General features: G+C 46.9%; 1 protein-coding gene across 1 annotated transcript in view; it reads right to left on the bottom strand.

The window, feature by feature from the left end:
• mib2 (MIB E3 ubiquitin protein ligase 2) overlaps positions 1 to 15,602 on the bottom strand; it is a 29,166-nt gene that overhangs the window by 9,137 nt on the left and 4,427 nt on the right. Inside the window, 10 exon segments of the mRNA XM_060055926.1 lie at positions 1,369 to 1,523; positions 2,798 to 2,954; positions 3,188 to 3,336; positions 3,757 to 3,890; positions 5,286 to 5,448; positions 6,221 to 6,325; positions 6,852 to 6,959; positions 7,863 to 8,005; positions 8,444 to 8,638; positions 10,031 to 10,137. Of these exon segments, the coding sequence (XP_059911909.1) occupies positions 1,369 to 1,523; positions 2,798 to 2,954; positions 3,188 to 3,336; positions 3,757 to 3,890; positions 5,286 to 5,448; positions 6,221 to 6,325; positions 6,852 to 6,959; positions 7,863 to 8,005; positions 8,444 to 8,638; positions 10,031 to 10,137 (1,416 nt within the window).

Raw genomic sequence — 15,602 nt, 5'->3', positions numbered from 1 at the left:
ATAGTGCATCATAACACACAGGCCCAAGCAAACACAAACGTTCCAACGTGGACAACAGACATTTTAAAGTAATACTGGTGGCTGGTGTTGTCAAAGAAATATGGATTTTTCCATACTGATTATTGGAACCAGTTTCCATTCTAATTTCCGCAGTGTCGATACACTGGTACTAGCTGTGCTTTCCCTCTCTCTTTTCACTCTTCTCTCCGAGCGCTTTAGGGCCCACATATCCCTGCATCCCCTCACTCATCCACATACTAGTGCTCATTTAAAGGAACAATTGGGTATGTTGCATATTACTTTGACCCAAAGTGCATTGACTGCATTAATCACTCTGTGTTTCTTCGGAATCTGCCTCATTGTTTTAATCCGATATTTGCTGGACTGAAATGCCTTAAGCCGGAGAAGCCTGGGAATAACAAGACTGTTTACATCTTCTCAGGAGCGGGAAAACAGATGTCAACAGAAAGTTGTTGCAAAAATCAAGTTCCGAGAACTGAATAATAAAAACACTATCGCTTTTTATACATGCAGCTTCCTCAATGTCTCTACGCATGCTAGACCCAATAGCTGCAACTCATCAGTGCTTCTTCTGCTAATCCTGGGAGTTATACCAGACCCAGGCCCAATATGGCCGGCCCAGCAGCATACACCACAGCACAACAGATCCATTTATTAAAATGGTTGTGTAAGCTGCAGCCCAGAGTCACAAACCAGACCCCTGCTAATTCCTCCCTTCCTGTCCTCTTCTCAGTGGTGCTCTGTGCTCCTCCATCCTCTCCCTTTGTCCGCTCCATATTATTTACACTGATTAAGTTATCCATGGCTGACACCAATTGCAAATAGGTTTAGCCCTTTCCCATCCACCATTGACCTGGGTGAGATTGGAGTGTTTGTGTGTGTGTGTGTGTGTGTGTGTGTGTGTGTGTGTGTGTGTGTGTGTGTGTGTGTGTGTGTGTGTGTGTGTGTGTGTGTGTGTGTGTGTGTGTGTGTGTGTGTGTGTGTGTGTGTGTGTGTGAGAGTGAGTGTGTGTGTGTGTGTGTTTGAAAAGGCAGTAAGAATATAATTGTTTTGACTGGATGCGGCTAACCATATTGTTCATGTCTTGCAGCCCCGGCCAGAGCGAAAATTTTTTTTTCTTTGTGTGTCTGTGTGTGTGTGTGTGTCTGTGTGTGTGTGTCTGTGTGTCTGCCTGCCTGCCTGCCTGCCTGCCTGCGTGCGTGCGTCCTTCCGTGTCCGTGTGTGTGCGCGCGCGTACGTGTGTGTTATATGTGCGTGCGTGCATGTGTGCGTGTGTGTAATACGTCGGCGCGTGCACGTTGGCGCGCGCGCGCGTGTGTGTGTGCATACGTCCAGCTGCCTACTCACAGCTTGTTGCCCTTGAGGGCGGCGTGGTGCAGCAGGTTGAAGCCGCGGTTGTTCTGCTGGGTAAAGTCGATGTTGGGCACCAGCACCAAGATCTCCATGATGCCGCGGAAGTCCTTGGCGATGGCGTCGTGAAGGGGCGTGTCCCCGTACGAGTCCTGGAGAGCAGCACAAAGGGAAGGGCTCTCTCTCACTGGGAACCAGTTGCAGCGATGACAGTTAAAAGAAACCGCTGGGCCATCGCAATGAACGCTACGACGGAGTGAGCCAGCCCAATCACTGAGTCACTCATTGGTCAACAAAAAGGGGAGAAACCAACGGTTCCCTGAAGGAAATGTTTTCACCGAAACAAACAAGTTCATTGTGACAGTTTGTAGTTCCCAGTCATTAGTAGGACGTGGTGGGAAGGCAGATGTGTGCGTCAGGAGACGCCTGTTGTTGGAATCAAGTCCGACACAGAGTCATTATGAAGGGAGTGTGCCTCTCTTAGGTATCCATACATTTGGCCAACTAGAGCAGTGTTTGTCCTCAGGGGGTATGCGCATCCCTAGGGGAGCTTTGAAGGACTGCAGGGGGTACATGGAACATTTCCAAAAAATGGCTTCTTTTATGTTTATTTGATATTGGTTATGAACAATTGTAAGAGAATGCCTATTTAATATTATTAGTTTGAGATTGAAGTTAAACCTGAATACTACAAGTTTGGTGAATCTTTCCAATGATCAACACAAATCCAGATCAATGACGCACATCCCAAGCTCCTCACTCCTCAAAAGGTTTCGCACCTCCCATTTAATGCACACGTCGACACTAAATCAAACGCACTAAATGCATTATTTAAAACCCTTTCTATTCCCTCCCGAGCCGTTTTGTGCTGTAGAGAAGGGGTTCTGGGCTGGAACAAAAAAGCTACGCGGGTACAAATAGTTTAAGAACCATGAGAGTGTGTCCGACATCTGGAACGCATCGCAGCGACACTAAACCCAAACGCTTCCCTCGCGCTGACTCTGCACATTACGTCTAGGAACCGAACCTCAACGCTTTTGGAGGTGCCAACCCGAAACGCATGAAGCCGGTACGGCAGTATGTGTACATGCTCATGTATTATATCGTGATGTGGCTGTCCCACCGTAGAGCTAAGCGGCTGCTTGCGTACCTTCCTTCTGCATGTTGCATCAATATTTTCATGAGGTTTTGTTTTCAGCGGAGAGTCTCCAGGGGGGGGGGGGGGTGGGGGGGGGTATATCACGTGCACATGATATCACAGTTGGCCAGCGGGCAACTTCGGAGGCAGAGACAAAACGAGTCCGGTTCTGGTGGGCGGGAGGGCGACTCAGACCGGGGTGCTGATGGGTGCTGTTGGGTGCTTTTGGGTGCCGGTGGGTGCTGATGGGTGCTGTTGGGTGCCGGTGGGTGCCGGTGGGTGCTGTACCTGCAGGTTGACGTCGGCGGCGTGCTCGGTGAGGACGCGCACCACGTCCGTGAAGCCCTTGTTGACGGCGATGTGGAGCGCCGTGCACATGGAGTTGTTCAGGAGGTTCACGTTGGCCCCCTTGCTCAACAGAAGCCGGGCGATCTCAGCCTGGTTGCTGCGCACAGACACAGACACACACAGACACACACACACACACACACACACAGACACACACACGGTTATTGTATACCGATCTACCAATGTTCGGATATGCCGATATTTGTCCATTCTAACACATAACAGCAGTGGGTCTTGAACCATGTGACCAGATGTACTCTGAACACAGCGGGTCTATGGTTCATTAGCCCGGGTTCAGCCCAGGTTGCGGCGGGGTCCGGGGGGCCTCACCCGAAGGCGGTGTAGTGCAGGGCCGTGTCCCCGTCCTCGTCCTTCACCTCCACCGAGCTGCTGGCCTGGAGCAGGGCCTTCACCACCTCCAGGTGGCCCTGGTGGGCGGCCACCTGGAGGGCCGTCTTCCCCTGGTTCTTAATGTCCACCTGCGGGGGAACAACGAGCCCAGCGAGGGGTGAGAGGGGAGGCGGCCTCCAAGGGGCCCTCAACAGCATTCCTACTTCCCCTCAGCACGTAAACAAGCACATCCACTACCACCCCGTGTGGATTTCATTGGATTCGCTTCGGTTAAATCCATTAATACAGAATAAACTAATTGAAAACACAGCTCCAAGTTACAATCTTTTCCATATTAGGCTAAAGATCACTATTTTTTAACATGCAATTGATTGAAAAAAAATTGTAATCTGCTTTGATTCTTTGATTTGTTTCGCAGGATTCGCTATCCTGGTGTCTAACGCCACTTTACCCTCCTCAGTACTATCGGTGGACCGAACCAAAGAGGAGGTGAACCAAACCAAAGATTTGGACCGAACCAAGGTCGGGGACACGTGCTTGAGACTCACTTTGTCTGGATACTTCTGCACCAGCTCGCGGACTTTGTTGGCGCTGCCGTGCGCTGCTTCGATGACCAGTCGACCTGGGTTGTCCTGCTCTGTCGACTGAGCCAGGAGCTTCTCCAGCACTGAAATGACCGTGCCTGGACACACAGACAGAGACACAGAGAGAAAGAAAGAGGGACATAGAGACAGAGGGAGAGAGAGAGTTAAGGAGAGAGAGAGAGAGAGAGAGTTAAGGAGAGAGAGAGAGAGAGAGAGTTAAGGAGAGAGAGAGAGAGAGAGAGTTAAGGAGAGAGAGAGAGAGAGAGTTAAGGAGAGAGAGAGAGTTAAGGAGAGAGAGAGAGAGAGAGAGTTAAGGAGAGAGAGAGTTAAGGAGAGAGAGAGTTAAGGAGAGAGAGAGAGAGAGAGTTAAGGAGAGAGAGAGAGAGAGAGTTAAGGAGAGAGAGAGAGAGAGAGTTAAGGAGAGAGAGAGAGAGAGAGTTAAGGAGAGAGAGAGAGTTAAGGAGAGAGAGTTAAGGAGAGAGAGAGTTAAGGAGAGAGAGAGAGAGAGAGAGAGTTAAGGAGAGAGAGAGTTAAGGAGAGAGAGAGTTAAGGAGAGAGAGAGTTAAGGAGAGAGAGAGTTAAGGAGAGAGAGAGAGAGAGAGAGAGAGAGAGAGAGAGAGAGAGAGAGAGAGAGAGAGAGAGAGAGAGAGAGAGAGAGAGAGAGAGAGAGAGAGAGAGAGAGAGAGAGAGAGAGAGAGAGAGAGAGAGAGAGAGAGAGAGAGAGAGAGAGAGAGAGAGAGCAAGAGAGCGAGAGCGAGAGAGTGAGTGTGAGGGAGAAAGAGAGAGTGACAGAGAGAGAGAGGGAGATAGGGAATAGGAGAAGGACACAGAAAAGAGGCAAGGGAATAAACAAGGAGGGTTCATTAGCATTAACAAAAGGTTTTCATGCACTTTCAGAGGCATAGCACCGCAGGTATGCAACGCTTAAAATACTTCTGTCCTAGCCCAGTGACAACATGGAACAAGGAGGAATGAGTCAAAATGTCCCCATGCAATATGACCACAATACCCAATTACTCACAAACGCATATCCAAACACAAACACACACACACACACATTAAGTTCCGAAGCACTTCCTTGATTCGCCCATCCCATGCCAGTGAGGTGAAAACACAAGGATGACACATAAAAGGGTTAGCAACCGGTCACAGGGCTCATCGCTCGGTCAGAAGAGTGAGCTGTTCAAGCAAGGCGTAGGTGTGTGTACGCGGGCTTGTGCATTCGGCCAACACCTTCTGCAGAGGAAACAGTCATTCCAGCATCCAGAGGGAGCAATGTTAAAAAGAGACGAGGACACCTGATAGGTGGAGGGGGGGAAAAAAGAATCAGCAGAACACAGAAACAACCCCATGCAAAAAAAAAAAAAAAAGCCTGCGTGGACCGGCCCCCCCAAAGGGGAGGGCCACAGCATGGAGGAGAAGAGAGAGAGGGTGGAGGCGATGGAGAGGCAGGCGATTGGTCGGTCCGGCCGGGCGGGGCGGAGTCTCCTTACTTCCTGATTCGCTGGGGTTCTCCGCCGTCATGAGGTTGGCGTCCACCTCCGCCGTTTGGGCCGAGAGGCAAGCCGGGTTGAAGGTCCAGGTCTGGCCCCCGAAGGCAACGCGCAGGTCCCCGTCAGCGTACACCTTCAGGACCTTGCCCACCTGGCCCAAGGCCTGGGGGGGGGGGGGAGGGGGGAGACACCATGAAGTAGGGAGAGCACTGTGATATGTGCTATGACTGTAACTGTGTAAACTATACTGACTGAATCGACTGACTGGTTGCACTACCACTCATTAAAAAATATATACAACAATGACAGACCTTGCATTGTTTCATCTTGTAGTTACTTCATATAGCAACTTGTACATTATTCTTTTGAGGTTGTAACTAGGTTAGAACTTTGCGTGCGTGTCACTCAAAGCTTTCAACTTCGCTTTGTAAGTCGCTTTGGATTAGCAAGCGTCTGCTAAAACGGGTCTGCTAAAAATGTGTTAAAATATCCCAAAATAAATGTCAGTAAAAAGAGATAAATGAGAATGGCAGAGATATGTTAAGCCAAGATCAACTTACATATACATAACCCTTATATTATATAAACCCAACCAATATCGGTCGAGCAGAAGGCATCCATTTCACAGACTCCATAATTCGAGCTCATAATTAGGGCAGATGGGAGGAAAGGGCTCTAAGTGAGATTACTTCCTCAGCACAAAGCACCGTGGCCCCGGTGGCTGACGGAAAGCACCCCGCCTGCCAAGCGGAGGCTTTGTGGTGACCGCTGCCCTTAATGTGATACAGGATCCAGGACAATCGTCCCCAGGACCAAAGAACAGGGCACAGAGTCCCGTGACTGTACGCGTCCCCTTCCTGAACCCAAAAACGGGGAGATATGAGAGGACGACATCGTCATCATCAGCAGCAGAGAGGCGAGGGGAGGGAGCGTACGGGGGACATGCTGTCGGTCCACTCTCCGTGGCCCGTCTGCAGTCGCTTCACGCTCTCCATGTCCTCCAGCACTTTAACCAGCTCGCCGACTCCGAAGGTGGTCACCTGGACGCAACAAACGGAAAAACACGCTGACCTTAGCATTAACCGCGTTGAACTCGCCTCATTCTGATCACGGCGGATATAGCCTTAGTATGTTGTGTTGTTGATAAGAACAGCAAGGATGATTCTGTTATCTTTGAGTTTTGTGTTTTGCTGGTTTTGTTTTTCTTTTCTGCTTTGTGTATAATCCCTGCTGATTTTTATTTGAAACAGAAAACACCCCTTTGGGTTTGTTCTTTTTATTGTCTGTATCTATCTATCTATCTATCTATCTATCTATCTATCTATCTATCTATCTATCTATCTATCTATCTATCTATCTATCTATCTATCTATATATATATATATATGAAAAAAGGATGGAGCTGTGAATAGATAACATCCATGGTGATTGTAAACTGTTTATATAAATGTGACTCTAAATAAAGAAAAAAAAAATCTCAAAAAAAAACAGCAGGGGTCAGTAAGAGTCCCACTCAGTGGTCCGGGAAGGAGGAGAGAGGGTGATCGCCGTGGTAACGAGGGGTACCTTGGTCAGGGCCCCTGGGTGGAAGGTCCACCGGATGTTGTTGCTGTACTGGACCCTCACATCCCCTCGGTCCGTGATCCGATGGACCGTCCCGATCCGACTGATGTACTGCAACCGCAAAACGGAAAACAAAGAGGACTGGGTCAGTTTCCAAGACTCTCCCCTGGGAGGTCATGACCCCGGCTCCCTGCAACAAATTCTCATGTGAAAATGTCATTTTATCTGCTCTGTTTCCTCTTTTCCCAAGTAGGCCGACTAGACTTCTAACAGGCACAGACAAGCACACACACGCGCGGACCCACACACACGCAGACACGCACACACACACACACACACACACACACACACACACGGTGTACAGCACATTTGATCTACATTGACCCGCTGTCGGTTCTCGTCGAGACACAGACTCTTACGTAAGCGTCAACCTGTTTTAAGCGCGTCCCTGTATCGCAAATATCGCCAAAACATCCAAAACAATGCTGTGCTGTGTGTGCTCAATCTACGATTCCCAGCCCTCGCAATTCTAATATTAAACGTGAATCGCGACGTTACATAAGTGATGTGCGCTGGAACACCACAGGCCTTGTATTTTTGCCTCTGCATATCAAGCAGGGCTCTGTAGCGCACCGACCGTACATGTTCAAAGGAAGAGACGATTCTGAGCGTCTGGGTTGTGTCGGTTTAGCTCAAGAGGTAGACCGGGTGGACATGTAACCGCAAGGTGGATAATTCGATCCCCGGCAGAGCGTCGAGGTGTCCCTGAGCAAGACACCTAACCCTAACTGCTCCCGATGAGCTGGCTGTGGCCTTGCATGGTCGACTCCACCGTCGGCGTGCGATTGTGTGCACAAACTGTTGCAAGTCGCTTTGGATAAAAGCGTCTGCAAAATGTCCGAAATGCAAATGTAAATGTGCCCTCCGTGCAAATATCGGTTCTCCAATCGAGATACGTTCTGGATTCGAAAAAAAAAAACTGTTGTACGTGTGAAAGTGGGGTGTGATAAATACCTCGGCCATCTTGGGGTTCCAACCCCCATGGCCCTCCTGCATCTGCCGGAGGATGTCCACCTCCAGGAGACACTTGACCTTGTCCCCCTGCTGGAAGGAGTGGCCGTCGGCACTGTCCTGTCGCTGGAGCTCGGCGTGCTCTCCTGGAAGACCGGAGAAGAACCACCCCACCACGATGACTCACCGAGACACAGCTAATAATAAACACTACTACGCCACAACTCCCTTCGGAGGATGGGGAACTCAAATAAAAAAAAAGGAACCGGAGATTCTGAGTGGTTTGTTAACCCGGGGGGGAAAGTGTTACCGTGACAGGGGCTCTGCTCAACGGATGAAACGTCATAATAAAACACGGGGAATGGATATAAAATAGGCACAAAGTGTCATCACAAAAACACAGTCAGCCGATTAAATTAAAAATGAACACACATCTATAAACTATGCAACTATAAAAGCATCTCAGAGGCCAGGATTTGCACATCAAACTGAAATATGAGACATTAAAATATGAGCAATACAAATCTAAGCTCATCATGCTAAACTAGAGGAAAGGAAGCAGTTTTGCCAGGAGGGGAACCTACCCAGCTTGGGCAGGTGTTCTTTGTAGTAGAAGCCGCCCTGGACATCAGACACGTACTTGAGGTCTACCTTGCCCTTGTGGCCCATTCGGTAGACGTTAGTGCTTCCATTGGACCAGGTCACACTGGCCACGCTGCGGCCAGACTCGGTGTCCCAGCCGCGAATATCCACTACCTTACCAACCTTACCCTCCCCACCTACACACAGTATCACACACATACAAACACACACACACACACACACCAGAGCACAAGACACGGGTCAGGAGAGAGGAACAAATGTGGAACCTCGGGAGGATGAGAAGGAGGCGAGCAAAAGGTTATTTTTCCAGCCTTGAGAAACACAGGACAGAAAATGTTAAAGTGTTCATTAGTGCAATGTGTCAAACCATGGACTTATAGAGCTAAAACAAATGCTAAATAAATGCTAATGCTATAATGCTCTACTGCGATCAAACGATCAAGTACATTACACCACTACGACACAACAATAGATGTATATCTATTGTACAAATACAAACCGCCACATTGCCTGATGGCCCACCTAACCAGTGTCATAAAGAGTGGGGTCAACTGATGTAGGAGTCTTTTTTCACCATGACACACCATTTATTCATTAATTCATTACGTACGTTAACTCATGCACCATTCTATCCTAGTCAGTGATTTAGCCAAACAGCCAAGGCCTTCACATTTCAAAGACGCCAAAGGGACATTTTGACTCATTCGCTCCAACCCATTAAAGAGATAAACCCTGGACCAACATGACGAAGCAAAAACACAGAAAGCATTTTCCCCTTTTTGCCAAAGCGTTCCCTTCGCATCTCATAGAAGCAACCAAGGGGCCATTGTTATTCAGCATCAGCAGGGACAGGCGACCTAAATCAGCCTGCGGTTCAGTCAGACATAAGACCCACATCCTCATACATTTCCGATGTTCCACATTCTTTGTTAGCGATCGTGCATGTGACCTCATTTCACTTCACCATATGAGACCCAAAAACCATGAGAACTTGCTGACTTTTGACCAAACATGGTCTTATTAAGCCACACACACACACACACACACACACACACACACACACACACACACACACACACACACACACACACACACACACACACACACACACACACACACACACACACACACACACACACACACACACACACACACACACCTGCAGAGCAGACATGGGTGAGTCATGGCTGTTGTTGAATACGTGCAGACACACAACCAATTAACGGCAGCGACATAGCACGGGTTAACGAGCTGGGAGGGTAGAGAGACGTTATGGTTTGAGTGGAAGACTTTGAAGTGTGTGTGTGTGTGTGTGTGTGTGTGTGTGTGTGTGTGTGTGTGTGTGTGTGTGTGTGTGTGTGTGTGTGTGTGTGTGTGTGTGTGTGTGTGTGTGTGTGTGTGTGTGTGTGTGTGTGTGTGTGGGGGGGGGGGGGGGGGCAGATGCACACCATGCGGCGGCCCGGCGGGAGAGCTGTAAACATGGAGGTACCTGCTTGCTTCAGGGGCGGGAATGAACCGTACCAGAGGATGCTTATTAAGACCTTCCCCGCGGCGGGTGGCTGACTCACCGTCTTGGTTGCCCCAGTCCCAGTCCGGTCCACGCACCACTTTGACCCCCTGGAAGATGCCTTTGAGGATGATCCGTGTGAGGTTCTGCCTCGGTGCCAAGGTAACGCTGTGAGGAGCAAGAGCACAGAAACACGATATCGCTCAGGAACAAAATGCACCAGCCAGCACGATCTAAACACTGTGACTCTGTGTCACAACAAAACAAAACAAGATTGACTTTGCTGTAATCAGGATCAGGAACGCCGCGGTTAAGACGGGCGCCAAATGACATGTTCCGGAATGAACACAAACCCGTTCTCACAACGCACCGTATGGTAAAGATTTGATCTGTTGGTGGCGCAAAGGAACTGCCTATTCCCATTCTTTGTAGCAGAGGTCAAAATCCCGTCGCCATGTCTACCGCACAGCACAGCTTGTCGCGTTCCTAACGGACCCCTTGGCGCGGCGAGAATCCCAATGGGTTCAGGGCGAGCCTTCCAAGGTCGGAGGCTGAGTGCGACGTTTCACTCTCCACCGTCATCCGTACGTCGCGGATGAAGCCACCCCTCGCGAGCGTCACCGTGCCGTCCCTCAAGGTTCCTACTGAACGGCTCCGAGTGGCAGGAGATGAGAGGAGCTCCCGGGACTGCGTGACTGAAGACACGTAGTAGACATCCTGCTAATCTTAGCGTGGGCCTGTCTGATCTGGCAGGAGGACTACCCCGCCGGGTCAGGTGTGGAAAAGCGCTTTGCGGCTAATCCCTTGAAGGCAATCAGAAAACAAGCCGGGAAAACCCATCAAGAGCACTCCTCCTTGTGGAAACTTTCCATGTCAGGGGAAATACAGGGATTTGAGCGAGGCCCATTTGGATATTTTTAAAGATGCTCACTGAACGCTGTCCAACGCGATAGACTTCCGGAATAGGAGTAGTTGTGATGGGGAATGGTGATATTAGCACTAGTAACGTTATTCTTACATCTAAGGACATGGGTTGATGTTGGGACAACGTAGCCACCTGCAATCTGACAACCTTTGTTACGGTTGTCTTGTTAGTGTCTGACCACACTCGGCGTAAACAACTCTTTCCTGACTTGTAATCCTACCTGAAAAGCCGCTACAGATTGAGGTCAGACAGTCACACACACACACACACACACACACACACACACACACACACACACACACACACACACACACACACACACACACACACACACACACACACACACACACACACACACACACACACACACACACACACACACACATTCCAAATCCAAGGCCGAAAGGTTCTTTGGGTTCAAAGGAATGTCTAATTATTAATATACTTCGATTTTTTACATAAAAACATGCATTTTTGATGAGGGTTTAATATAGAACGCATGATTTAATGGACACACCCACACCCACCCACCCACACACACGTGCGATGCGGTGAACTGATTAAATGATCTAATTCCTGTAGACCACAATTCCCCCATTTTTTTTATTTTATTGAATAAAGTAGCACTTCGTAACAACAATTTGAATCAGGATGATACACAACTCCTGTAACATACAGTCCTAGAATGTAAACGTTCTATTAGGCCCGTCTGTGTTTGCGCGTTGGTTTGTTTAAACTAAATACAATTACATTATCAAGGTTGATTGATAATCTTTCCAAAAATATGGATCATACCGGAGACCTCTGCGTGTTGCGAGGCCACCCAATCACTTGACTACAACAAGGTGGAAGGAGGGCTAATACGGTCATGTGACAATGTGACAATGGTAATCCGGTTAGATCACTGTGATTACAATACAACACGTGTCGTCTGCACGGCCCGCCTTGCTCTGCTGGCCTACGGCCGCACGGGGGTTTGAGGCCATACCTGGAAACGGCCTTCTGAGAATATCTATTCTCTCCGTCTTCATACTTATCTAATGAAATAAAGCCTTTATAGGATGTTTGGGAGTGTCATTGGGATGAAGAAGCCAAAATGGATAAAGAATTATTTAGAAAAAAAATTATTATGAAGCCTAGCTATTTCTTTTCACACATTAGTTTGGTAGTACCGTTACGTCTTCTGTTAATGGGTTATATCATAACAATACTGAAGGTCATACCTGGTTACCGCTGCTGTCTCTGTGGGTTCACTGGTATGGAGCAAAACGATGTCAAAATGCCCTTTTCCATTTGCCTCCCATTCGAAATCCACTAAAAGTCAGTCTTATACAATGAACGAACCGCAGCAGTGCTTTTAAGGCGATGTGCGTTGTTACGAGCAAAAGAGAAGCTGCTCCATCTGGGAGAGAGAGAGAGAGAGAGAGAGGGGGAAGAGAAGGCCTACTGTGTGTGTTGCACCGTACATAATAAGCAAAGAGGGGCCCCAGTGAGAATATGATTTTCATGTGATGACTGTGTTTGTTTACTTGACTGACTCGAGCAGCGAATGCGATATGCTTTGACAGCAGGAGCGAGTTGACAAGGACTCCATTGTCTCCATGACTGATCGCTACCATTCTGGCAATGTGTGAAGTCACTGCCTCATCCGTTTATATTCTCACGAGGACAATGTTAAAAAATCTTTAAAAATAAATAAACAATTACATAGGGAATCACAAAATGCTTCAGTGGACACAATTATTTTTGTACATTTAGTCATATGATTATTATTTCAGTTTTATATCTGTTGTGACCATTCTGTGTGTACCTGCATCCCCAAGCTAGCAGCTAGAGTAGTAGCTAGCGACAAAATAAATCAGGACCCAATACAATGACCAGGTTAATATGAGGGGGCGAGGTGCAAACTAAGAATAAATATTAGCTGGCTGTTGGCGTTGAGGGGGTTTCAAAGCAGAGTCAAACCAGCCATTATTTCTGCCCACCCTTTCCACTGTAAGAATGGGTTAGCATAACACAAAAATTGACAAAACGATCACATAATATAACTACAATCCTTACAGCACAGTTGCATTCTAATAAACCAAAATTATTTTTAATCTGTTGTTGACAGATGTTAGTGGCCTACAGAAAGGTGTCTGTTTATGTGTTTCGTCTGTTGTGTTTATATTCATAGAACGTCTTTGATTAGGGCCCCTATATACCTACAACTAAATCTGAATTGGTGTTCCAGCACACAGAGACAAAATGGCAGCCAAACTAGTCAAACTTGTCTCCCAATGCGCCGCTGCCTGCAATTGGTCAACAACACCATGCGAGTCTCACAGCGACTCCTGTTATCAATCACACAGGCCACCGTTCACAGTGACTTTATTTTACGCTTTTGAAACTGACCCGTTCAATAGGAGTTATTATGCCAATGTGCCATCTTCGATTTTGTATAAATATATCGGGGCCTTAGGTTTGTCTTTATCTCTGCTTTGTTTCCTCTCCCATTCTGTTGAATGGAGCACATGTATGAAAGTGAACAATCTTTATATCATGGAATGGTAACGTATTAGTGAGATCTATTTTCTGATTAAATGCAAAACAACATTTTTCAAAGCAGATGACAGCCATTGCTAGTGGCGGTGGAGTTGGTAAAGCAAACAATCATCTCGTTGTGCAACAGACTCATGGTCTCAAGTACATGAACATCCCTGTTTGAACTGGAGTGAGCAAGAACTGAGCAGTATTTCCCAGTACTCTCAAACACAGCCGTTCACGAGTTGTCCCGTTTTACCATGGTCCCAGATCTTTTCTACAGGCCTCATTCAACGGCAGAACGAATGCCTGGGACACAGTCACAGCTGTTTTGAACTGCTCTTATTCCATTCGTGCTGACCAAGGCAAAGATAATCATTTGAAATGATTATAAGGTATTGTGTATAATCAGTCTGAGCTCTGTTCAGACTAATCTGTCTCAGATTCTACAGCATAGCTTCCATATCAATTTGGCTGCGTAAATGTGTCACGCATAAATCATACTTTACTAAAGTAGCAGACCCAGCCAGTTCACCTGATAAAAGAAAATGTATTAAAAGGGTGACAGGTTGAAAGTACAAAAGTTACGGACACTTACAAAAGGTACAAATTTACAAATCCAGGAACCCATTTGGCCCTGTCTCAACCCATGTATAGGTGAATCTTTTATTATTCGAAAAAAAACTAATTAATAAATTAAAAAATCTAATATCATAAATCATTAAAAAAATGCCAAATAAGTTTAGCATTTTCCAAAAAATAAAAGGAAAAACATAGAAAAAAATACCCAATGGTAGGCACCTTAACATTAGTGGTTCTAAAAAGGGCTCCAATATTAAATCCATTTGATCAAGTGGTTATAAAAAGTTGTTATGCATTTTTAAGATTGAAAAGTCGCAAGCATATGGATTAAACACAATATCCACATCAACAACAGGGTGTAACATTTCCACTGATACGGCCATGAATTTGGCTAAGTAGTTGAGAGGTGAACGGCTTGGCTCACTGTTTGTTCTTGGAAATGATCTAAGCCATTCCTGAAAACATGATCAACATGATCAGCGCTGGGGTTGCCAGGCATGGGGACAGCATGTTCCATGTGATTACAAGAGATGCAGTTTCTAAGCTTAGGAACGACAGGCTTACTAATGCTAGGAGTGACCCGATCATAATGACAGGAGCTATTCTGAAGGTCTGTCACGCGATACCCTAAGCATACATTGTGTGTATTTAGACAAAAAGAAAAGAAAACTCTGTATACTCTCTATTTGTACAGTAGGCATGTGTGCTGGCACAACATTTGTTGGCTTTGACGCAAGGCCTCCATGTCCCTTCCAACATGCCCATAATCAACCCCCCCCGTCAGCCGTAGTTCACACGTGACCACAGTCAATATGTGCTTTTGAGTGCTTCCCAATATGAACAAGTTAGACTTTATTCTGACGCTTTTATCAGATTGTACTCGCTAACTAGAGGTATCTGTGAGCAAAGTAACCCCCTTTATACTCTTCATACTAGCAGCGTATTGCTGAGGCCTTCATCACTCGGTGTATCTTCTCAGATTCAGTATTATCAGAGGAGAGTCAATATTAAGATTATTGTAAACAAAGAGAGTGGTAAGGGCTGAACAGCATCTATCCCATCAGTTATAGGATGCCAATAGTGGAATCTTTCCCATTGCAACAATGAGCGTACTACTGCTGGTACATATTATACATAATGCAATTTGTTGAAAATCTGAAATCAAGCTCTTGCTATAAAAAAACAAAGAAAGGGATGACTTTGGTTGGACAGGATGTGCACGCACTAATAAACACGGCTTTAGCACCCAGTTAAAACGTCCATTAAAAATCAGATTCCAATAGTAAAAAAGAAAACACAATGGAGAAACATCTGAATTGAATAGACTCCGTTATGCTTGAAAAACGACCTCATTATGCTGAGGTAGTTAAAGGGGGAATTACTGAGGTAGTTAAAGGGGTATGTACTGAGGTACTTAAAGGGGTATGTACTGAGGTACTTAAAGGGGAAGGCAATGATGTATTTAAAGGGGAAGGTACTCACGGCTGTGAGTGTCCAGCCGCGTAGCGCTCCGAAGGGTAGTTAAAGGGGTAGGTATGGAGGTAGTATAAAGGGGGGTGTATGGAGGTAGTATAAAGGGGTATGCACTGAGAATTAAAAGGGA

Source organism: Gadus macrocephalus, chromosome 7, assembly GCF_031168955.1.
Source record: "Gadus macrocephalus chromosome 7, ASM3116895v1".
NCBI lineage: Eukaryota > Metazoa > Chordata > Actinopteri > Gadiformes > Gadidae > Gadus > Gadus macrocephalus.
This window is presented reverse-complemented; position numbering and strand designations above follow the sequence as displayed.